The following is a 10,833-nucleotide window of genomic DNA, read 5'->3' as shown; positions in this document are numbered from 1 at the left end:
AATAGTAGTAGTAGTAGTGATAGTGGTAGTAGTAGTAGTAGTAGTAGTAGTAGTAGTAGTAGTAGTAGTAGTAGTAGTAGTAGTAGTAGTAGTAGTAGTAGTAGTAGTAGTAGTAGTAGTAGTAGTAGTAGTAGTAGTAGTAGTAGTAGTAGTAGTAGTAGTAGTAGTAGTAGTAGTGGTAGTGGTGAAAGTAGTAGTAGTACCAAATATTTTTGTAATAAATTGATTTGAAATACATACAAAACAAAAATGTTGCCAAATCTATCATGTGGATCAAATGTTATGTCAAAACGACTGAGGGGGATAAAGGTCAATCCTACATTTGGGATTAAATCATACACTTGATAGATTTAATCCCTACAAAAACACTAGTTTTCAAATACCCACTAGATGTCACTACATGACCTATATTAACAAAATGTTTTGTGTGGGTTGGACAAAAACAAGGAAAGAAGGGACAAAGCAGGGGGTAGATGCAAGCTGATTTTTTTTTTTTGTCACAAAATACTAAACTACTAAAATACAAACAATAACAAAATATTCCAACAAAAGTACAAATGCCTGAGACAAACCAAACCAGGCTCCAACTTCAGGCTTATCCAACACAATTCACTATTATCTTTGATACATCTACAAATTGATATTTTCTATAACAGCATTTTTTAAACATGTCCAATGAATCAATTTTACCTTAAAGGGTTGGCAGCAAATGATCAGTGAGGCCTTATGGTGGCGCTCTTGTTATGCTGTCCCACCTGTATGCTTTTATACTGACACACAGTCTGTGTGTTCGTGTGTGTGAGAGTGTGTTTCTCTCTCTCTCTCCCTCCCTCCTCCCTCCCTTTCTCTTTCTGGTGATCCATTGTGCTTCCAATCTGCGAGGGTGACCACACGAGATGCAAAGCTGGAGCAGAGTATGGAAGTCTAGCAGAAAACCTCCGTGGCAACTTCTTCAAGTCTATTCCTCTTCAACCTCACCACTTGGGATCCACGTTCATCCTTCTTTACCCAGCTTCCACTTGGAAAGTTGAATTGTTCTGAAGAAGTAGAAATCCAAGGGAAGAGTGGCCATGAACGCCACCGCCTTCAACCACACGGATGTCAGCTTGTTCAACAGGACGCAGGGCATCCTCTGCTGTAACCTGTCATCGGTGGTGACCGACGAGGGCTTGGCGGCCGCCTCCCTGGATGAGAGAAGCCTGTTCGTGATGCGGGTGGTGCAGATCGCCGTCATGTGCGTGCTGTCACTCACCGTGGTCTTTGGCATCTTCTTCCTGGGCTGCAATCTGCTCATCAAGTCCGAGGGCATGATCAACTTCTTGGTGACTGATCGGAGGCCATCGAAAGAAGCCGAGGCGGTCATTGTTGGAGCCTTTTGAACTCAGGAAAACCTGATTGGGACTGGGGGAGATTGGACATGTGTCCATGCACAATGAGATTAACCCAGGAGGTAAAATCTGGCCACTTGTGTTGGTCCTTTACTTTGTGGAAGAGGCCTATTTGTTTATACACTAATTGATGTTGTAACGTCACTATAGTTTGAAATCCTTGTATCATTTGATATGGAGAATCGTGTACATATGTATTTTCTGTGATTTTGCATACAATGAGCACAAGTATGTGTGTGTGTTTGTGTGTGTATGTGTGAGGGAGAGAGTCTGTTGCATCTGATTAATTGGAAATAAATTCACTGCAATTGAAAAGACTTCTTGTCAAAAGCCTGCTTTTTTTCTAATAACTACAATGTGTGGTCATTCGGCATTTCTTGTATAACTACCTCAAAGAATTATGCTTGTTTCACTAAATTACTTATTTTTTATGGCAAAGTAGGGTTTATTTCAGATGAAAAAATATAGCCAAAAAGTTCTTAACATCATTCAAAGGACAAACATGCATCGCTGTGATTGAACATTCATCTTTTTAAGTACTATGTATTATCATGGAGAAATAAGGGGGTTAAACTTTAAAGGAGATTAAGGAATTTTATATTCCTCCAAAAAGAGAACTAGTAAAGCTGTGCTAGGTATGGATAGGACTTAAAAATCTCAATGCTTAAAACACTTGCATTTAATGCATTTTTAAGCAATTCTAATACTATCATTAAGGGATTGGAATTACTATGCGTTAAAATAAGAGCTGGATTCGTTCCATGATTATGACGCAAAACATAAATATCTCAAATGATCACCTGTTGAAATGAGTGAGCCTACCCATATTATGGGTTGCCATGGGAAAACATGCACTGTATGTAATTGGTGTTATTTTAAACAACAAACATTGTGTTGAATTAATGACATTAGAGATTTTACAATGATTCGAAGGTGACTAATATTTACCATTATCTTAAGTGCACAAAATACAAATATATGTATATTGCAAGTGTGTTTGTATGATGCATTTGGTGATGCACATCGCCTCTGCTGCGCTCCAGCTCCCCTGGGTGAAAGCAGCCGATTCGAGATGGATTTGACGGCTGGGACTGTCAGCCGCGGGGCAATATGTTGCCATCTGACGGCTCCCGTATTCTGCATGTCACACTGACACTCAAATAGTCAGACTCTACTCTCTCCTCATTTTCTCCTCAAATTCTTCCCTGTGAAGATTGTCTCACACCCCAAAGTACAGAATTTCAAGTTCTTTTCAGTCTTGTCTAACTTTAAGGTAAATGTCCATTTAAATTCATCTTTTAGGAATGATATTTTTTCTCTCAAAGCATTGGTACAAGCCATGCAAATAAGTCCCTTCTTGAAATTTTACCACCATGAATTAATTTTTGGGTGCTTTTTTTAATTTTAGTCAATTGAGACAAAGTATTTTCAGTATGCGGTCCTTCCCGAGGTGCCTGTGAATCCTTTTCCCTCACACTGCGGTCTCAGCGGAGGCGAGGATGTAGAGATTAGAGTGTCTTTGTGGACATTTCTATTCACGTCCCAATGGTCTGTTGCTTCCACCAAGCTCACACAACACACAAACACACTAATACTGTTAGAGATGATAGAGATAGTGTCAACATTGAGTGAGGCCGCCCAGTGCACAAATGTGATCAGTCTGCAGGGCTTGTGAATGATCCCTCCCTGGATATTTAGGAATGTGTTCAAACCTTGGAAACGTGTCCGGATGCACAGTTTAAGTGTTATGTCTCAGTATGATCTCACTCGGAGTATTCTCCACGGGTCAAAAAGTCTGTCACAGCTGCACTCCACAGCCACTGCAAGGCGTTGATTGCAGGCTAAAAAGAGGATTCAGGTTCTGACTCGGGAGCGCTTGATTGGCTGGCTCACTGAGGTCCAGTCGATGAAGCGGATAGGGACTAAAAGCTTCGAATAGCAGGAAGGCAAACGCAATCAAATGTCTCGTCTTTCCTCACATTTTTTTCCCCCGCCTGACTGTTGCTACTTTACACTTGCCAGATTCTGTCATTGTTTTGATTTGCTGTTTTTAGAATGCAGGATAAGGTTATTTTTTATTTTGTTGAATGTAATTTAACCATACAATAATCCACCAAGGACAACATTTCACATTCAGAATAAAATAGAATTAAACAATACTCACTTGGTAACCATAGTTGACTGGGACTGGCTCCAGCACCCCCAAAAAACTCTTGTGAGGATAAGCGGTAAGGAAAAAGAATGAATGCGCACTGGCACATATTCTTTATCCTCTACAAGAAACAATTTCCTGAGGACATGAGATGTCGCCATGTATACAAATACTGCGTCTACATTGTACTGCCTCCATGTTGCAATACATCACCATTTGAATTGAAGCCAAATGTGCCATAAACTTTCATTCTTTTCACCCTGTTTAATGTTGTCATCACTATGAAATATATATGCAGTTTATTGCATCCATTGTTTTTCACTTTTTGTCACAGAAGATTACACAGCAAGTGGTTATATTTCAACTTGCATTCTCTCTGGACCAAATGAAGTGATGCCATTATTTCAAGATCATTAACTTCTTATACCTCTGTTCTATAGATAGATTATGAAGAGTTGCCAAGAAGCGGAATAAAGAAATTAAATAATTATTGTTACATTATGGATGCTCACTCTAACAACGTGATGCTATTTTCATAAGTACAGGCAGTAACTATAAAGTACGATGCCATAGTCAGTCATATTTTCTTTGACTGCACTTTGGGACTCATAATATAATTTATAGGGTAGTCACAGGCACTAATTTTCCAGCACACATGAAATATAGATTAAAGTCATTATACATTAATATAAAAAGGCTCCGCACAGTGGATATCATTTGTAGGGGCACCTTAGGTCGGTTACCATCAAGATTTGGCCTGTATTTTTAATGAATGGGCCATTTGGTCTATGAAAATTAGCAGCGCTATTGGTAGTTTTGATTTAGTGTAACAACACAAATCATTGTATTCATGTCAGCCATGCTTGGAGTGCTATGACTAATAGCTATAATGAGTGCAGCCAACCGGGCGTCTAATGCGTCGTTGAGATGTTTGTGGTTACCCATCTATCAACCTTTAAGTGACATCATTGATCTCATGGTATAGAAATCCCATTGGCAGATGTGGCTAACAATTATAAACACGTACCACCAGAGAGATGCATCTCAATTTGTGGCGTGAAAGGATGTGTTATTCACCCTTCTCCAAATCGATTCATTTGCGTTCTTGCGTGAGCATGCGTGTCCGACATTATTGAGCTTCTAATCAAGAGGCTTTGGAAATGAAAGTCCATCTTGGGATTTTTGGAAGGCTTTGTCATCCGCCATCAGTTGCCAGGGTGACAACCTCTTGAAGAAAGAAGAATGAACTTTGGTCATGGTCACTTAACTCGCCCGCCGAAGATGGGACGAGAAGTTACCGCCGGTATAAATAATACGGGACAAGGTCTGCAGACTTTGTCCCAATAGAGTCAGCACACTGGCTGGCTATTTATTAGATCGGTAAAATCATAAGCGCCTGAAGTATTCCTCAGTTCGCATGTATGTATATTTCGCAGTCATGTTTGGTCTACAGTATTTGCCATGTAGACAATCTCTAAAGCAGTCATCTTAAAAATGCCTTTAGCAGTCATCTTATGAATCTGGTGAACTGTAGTATGTACACTTAATATACAGCTGGATGAGAAATTAAACATGATTTATCTAAGCGACTTGTGACCTCACTGGGTAGGATGTTTATATTTTATTCTGTTGAAGTCAGTTCCAAGAGGGAGATAAGCTCATCAAGTACTCCTGAAGTGATACAAAGGGGTTAATAAAAACCATTAAAAAATGACCTTTGAGTTTTGTATTAGTGCACTTTTTTAAAGAATTATACACGACTTGAAATCTACGGTGTATGACATCATTTTTGTTGTGAATATAGCAATATTGTTCCTTAAGTTCATGTTGTTTAGTCTACAATTTTATTTCATTTAATTGCTTTTAACTTGTTTTGAGTCAGTGGAATGAATGAGGACTGCTGGAAAATGGAACAAAATTTCAGAAATATATCTTAATTTAATCCACTTTAATAATAAATTTCATGTATTTTATACTGTGTTAACTGCATTTTTTATTGTGATTGTGACTCAAGCTGTTGTTACTGGACCATCTCATTTGAGTGTGCAGCTTTAATGGACATCTGCTTTGATTGATTGACTTCTCGGGTAGAAGACCTCACAGGGTAAATGTTGGGGCACTTTCATCATAGCATGTCGCAAAGCAATCACCGTGGCCAGAATGATTCCTTTTCTGACGGCGTTAAAAAGTCTTCAGCGCTACTCTTGGCTGAGCAAAGATACACTGATGAGAAGCGTTCTCTTCAGACGTGATGCTCGGTATTAACGCTGACACTTTGGACCTGCCTGCCAAGTAGCGGTTTCCGGGCTGCCTATGTGGAGCGCAATGTCTTGCCCCAGCTGTCACATATGCTCTCTAACTGAGCCGGTAATGAAGCACCTTTGGCCGTGGCGGCCTTTCCCGCCACTCTGGATGACGCTGGATGTTTTTTCTTCATTAATTATGCACTGAGTAAATATATATAGATAGATATAGATATTAGTTTATTATATTTCTGAGACCAAGCTTGTAAACTAAAACTGTCATATTTCAAGTATGTATTTGTGTCACTTTTTTTGCAGGGGATAAAGAACATACACTTGCAAGAATGAGGTTTTGTTTTGTCTTTAGAAAATTTATTATACCACAGAATATGAGCTGAGATACAGCCTGTAGATGGTCTTTTTTGGCAAAGAGTATGCTGGGAACAATTCTGTGGGTTTGTTTGTTTTTTTGTTTTAATAAGAATTTGAAAATCGACCTGAACTGGGAGTTGCATAAAAATATTTTAAAGAGGCTCATATTTTAGAGAAAGAGAAAAATAATTGCAATACTCTTATTGTATTTTAATATTTTCTCAACGTTTATTAACAGAACCCGGATGAGCTTTCTATGGGTAGCACATGTTCTCCAGTTGCACTCAGCACTACTCCTGCACTGCCTCCAATCTGATTTCCTCGCTGAGCAAAGTGTGCTAAATTTCTTGTCTGATGGCGTACCTTGGGAATTCATGCCTAATGGTGCACCTCCTGCTTCTGTCACAGCTCGTGAGCGTAAGCCCGGGCCGCTGTACGGCGAAACCTCTTCGGGGTCATGACTTATTGAGCTTCCTCAAAATGCTTCTCAGCGTACCGGAAGCTGGTTCTCCCCGAGGCACGGGTCCATTATCACATGCTTCTCTCTGCAGGTGCTACACGTTCCAGACACTGGCTATGCTCTCGGGTCGTAATCCCCAGCTGTTGCGTACGATGCTGATAAAAAGAAATGCGAGGAATCGGCTATGAGGAGTCACATTCATTTTCTTCAATCAAATGAATGTGTCTTGTCCAAAGTCAGCTACAATAGGCTCACTCTCACCTGTGCACATTAAAAGACAACAAACCTGGAAGAAAACATAACATAACTGGACACAATATGCATGTTTCCCCCAAAAAATATGACTTTGTTGTTTGACCCTTTAGATAAATCATATTTCAAGACAGTGGGTTGCAGGGCAGGTGGGCAAAGATAAGCACTTTGCAGTGACAGCCGGTATCGATCATAAACAGATGGCGATAATGGGATAGGGACAAAAAATAGGAAGAAAAACGATCTCTAAAAGAAGAAAATAGTAATCACCCCAAAAAAAATTGACGATGATCTTGCCAGTCACTCCGTATTACAATCATTTACTTCACAAGCCATGCAACTTAACAACCTCTGAACAGGATGGCATTAGTAAATGTCACAAATATCAAGCTGTGTCTGTTACCTATAGGAAACTTCTTTCATTTAAACAGTGCTACAATGCATTTAGAGGGAAAGAAAAACTACATTTTGGTTGAAATACTTCTTTAAATAGTACATAGAGCCATATAGATGAAAATGGTGTCCCAATATTTATTTCCCGAGGTGAATTTTGCAGTACATCCCACCACTGTGCGTGCGACAACCCACCGAGCAGACGCACACCTCACACCGCCGTGGCTGTCATGGTAGATTTGCATCAGGCCCGACACTGCAGGAGGCAAACGGACCTCCATGGTTGCGTTGTCCCTGCTGCTTTTTCCTCACAGATGGTATTGAGTCACTGAGCCGCTTTGCTCTTTTTATTTCTTCCTATCCGTCGGTCCACATTAACGCACGTGCATCATTCATTACTTGGTCGGTATGTGCGTAGTGGTGTGTACGCCGAGCCAAAACATGTATTGGGTTGTTTCCCGAGAGAAGTGTGGGTCCAAAATGTTTTTTGCATTGTTATGTTCTTCTCTTAGCCAAAGATCAAGAACAAAATGTGCAGCTCTTTCACAATGGTTCAGCCATGTCATTTCTCACACCGGATACATGCTGATCACAAATATTGGGCTCTTTCATTTTATTCTGTGAAAAAGATTCAAAGGTAAGATTGTGATGTATCAAGAATACTTAAAAGCTTTGTAAAAAACCCCAAAAAATCTGAAACACATGAAACTGAGAGACAGACATCAAAATATTGCACATTTCATAGACTCCTAATAATGAAGAATGTTTCAAACTAAAATTGACACCACATACAATCCAGCCACTTTTTAATGTCATTTGAAATCATTAATAAATCCTCATTTTAACAACGAATGATCATCCCATCAAAAACGTTTTTTTTCTTTAGACTCATACCGCTGTAGTACTTTTACTGCAATTTTAGAGATAAACCATCATCTTCTTAACCATCATTATCCTTTTCACTTTGTATACAAACACAAAATGAATAAAGTGTTTCTAATCACATCCTGTTGAGTGTGACATTTACATCAGAAATGATCAACTTTAAAATTTAAGAAGCTTATTATGACTAACAAATGCAAACACAGACAGACTATTGTTCACACTACACAGGCAGAGCATATCAAACGTAATGTCAGCCAGCCAGCTGTAACTCTATCCGCATTGGGACATGATCATGAAGATTATTCACGCAGTCGCTTGTGTGTGTCCATATAAAAGGTTTGCACCTGGCCAAGCATTAACACTTTGATCTGTCGCATCGTGTCTTTCCTTCCGCCCCTTTGGCACATTTAACACTCCTCCATTTCCTTTGAGGGGACATTGATTAGTGATTAGAATGGAAAAGAGGAGTAGTAGACTGGCCTTAACAGTGACCAAGTTTCCACCTAAATCATTATTTCAAGTTTTCCAAGTAAACTAACAAAAGCTACTGTACCTTTTTATTCATAAGGCATCTTGAGTGGCACAAAGACATTTGCATGTTGTCAAGATTTGCCTACTGGCAAAGAAAAAAGGTGTTAGGCTTGATTTACCTCAAACCACTCGAGGCAAACATTTCCATTGCTTTCTTTGTCACGAGCCTTTAATAGGCATGTGTGTAATACGATTTGAGGGAAAATATAGTCCGATCGGCATTATTTCCCAAAAGCTTTGTTCGCCTTGACTGCATTGAAATTCCGATCATGATTTTGCCTTTATAACAAAGGAGGGACCTTAGGGCTAACATGGAGGCCAAAAGGCCCCTTTTTACATTATGCTGACTGAATTGCATGTGCACCAATTCGTTTTTTTTTTCAATTTTGAACTTGTGGTAATGTGAAAAACTCCATATTTGGTGTTAGGACAATGTCAATGTAGTATTTAGGGAGGTCCAGACTATTCCACAAAGGGTCTGAACTTGACAGTAATCAACAGATTATACTTGTAAAACACCAGATTGGTGAAAATATGTCTTCCTGCATCCATTGTGGCCCTTGAGGTCCGATTTGGACACCCATGATTTAGTGTATTCTGATCCATGGTGACTCGCAGACAGCGATGTCCCGAGCTGTCATTAGTGAGCGAGTCCACATCTGGTGCAATACTTGGACTGTTGACCTCCTGCTGTTTCTCATGAGCACCAGCGATCATATCCTTCCACAACGTTTCGGGGAGGGTCACTGGACCCGTGCTTCCATTCCATAATCGTCTCTCCGTCGCCCTGTTCACTTGCTTCAGCACCTGACACCGAGCATCTGTCCTCGTGTCTCCTTCCTTTTCAAACCTTTCACTTTGTCCCGTTACTAAAAATAAATCAACAGTGTTATAATTGTTCCTGGTGTCGGTGAAAATAAGATGCCGCGTTAGTTTTTACGCCCGAAGCCCTTTTCCCCTCAGTTGCGGTTATTCTTCATGTTAGATCAATATATATCAATCTATGAGATTTTCCACTGCTGTAAATGTTGGCCCACACAACAGGTCACGTGCTTTGTAACAAACAACACAACGTCACCAGTGACTCTCCACCCATCACGTTGGAAGTCAGTGGGATGCAAAAAGTTTAAGACAGGTTTTATAATAAAGACATTTAAAATAAAGACATTTAAGACAAGACGCCATTAATCATGTCAAAAAGGGAACCACTTATATATATATATATATATATATATATATATATATATATATATATATATATATATATATATATATATATATATATATATATATATATATATATATATATATATATATATATATATATATATATATATATATATATATATATATATATATATATATATATATATATATATATATATAATGATATTTTTCCTCTGGCTTTCTCCTTATTGCTACTATAGATTATTGGAGGAGCTCAATTTGCTATAAATAGCCCCGTGACAGTGTTGCCATGTGCGTATTTTTACACGATGGATGTGATGTGGCGGGAGCACAGTGCCTCAAATTGGGTGAAAGTAAGATAGAATCCGGTGACAATACACATCACAACACCTCCTTTCATCTCGACCATCTCGGCATCATAACACAACAGCACCTAGGGAGAACTACTACAACACCCTTGTTTTTGCCATAGTACAGTAAAAACAGGAGCCAACCTTCGATTTCTCTACCTACACTTCTTAAGTATTTTATATTTACAAGCATGGTCACATCACAGAATGTATTGAAATCGCATCTCAAGGCACCCCCTGTACTGTATTTATACTTTACTTGCCTCCACTGATCTTTGAATCTGCAGGTTTTTTTTATATATTAATGCTATGTGACAGCTATGTGACAGCAGTCACCCCTGAAGCACCCATGCAGTGGGCATTAGGAGGGGTTTGGGTGGGGTTATTCAACATAGAAAGCACCACAAACGAGCACCCGGTCCTTTTTAACCGCACACCCACGTAGAAGCTGTCAAAATGGGTGAAGGCGAGGACAAAGATTAGAGAAAGGTGTGACAAGCTGTTTTTATACCAATGTGGTGGTCACTTGCTGATGCCACGATGACATTTCAAGACATAATGTTAAGTTACTGAACTGCTTGTACAAGGACCTGCTTTTGATATACCAGAAATGCTTTAA

The 10,833-nt window shown here is 39.3% G+C and overlaps 1 protein-coding gene across 1 annotated transcript; it reads left to right on the top strand.

Annotated features, from left to right (window-relative positions):
- The first annotated feature begins 872 nt into the window (after nucleotides 1–872).
- On the top strand, nucleotides 873–1,694 carry rprma (reprimo, TP53 dependent G2 arrest mediator candidate a). The gene has a single exon (XM_077728338.1). The coding sequence runs from the start codon at nucleotides 1,071–1,073 to the stop codon at nucleotides 1,377–1,379; it is 309 nt and encodes a 102-aa protein (XP_077584464.1). The 5' UTR covers nucleotides 873–1,070; the 3' UTR covers nucleotides 1,380–1,694.
- The last annotated feature ends 9,139 nt before the right edge of the window (nucleotides 1,695–10,833 follow it).

The sequence above is a fragment of the Stigmatopora nigra genome, chromosome 11, assembly GCF_051989575.1.
Source record: "Stigmatopora nigra isolate UIUO_SnigA chromosome 11, RoL_Snig_1.1, whole genome shotgun sequence".
Taxonomy (NCBI): domain Eukaryota; kingdom Metazoa; phylum Chordata; class Actinopteri; order Syngnathiformes; family Syngnathidae; genus Stigmatopora; species Stigmatopora nigra.
This window is presented reverse-complemented; position numbering and strand designations above follow the sequence as displayed.

Bases quoted from the DNA above. Each gene is read 5' to 3' on its own strand.
- rprma (XM_077728338.1), top strand. From the start codon at position 1,071: ATGAACGCCACCGCCTTCAACCACACGGATGTCAGCTTGTTCAACAGG.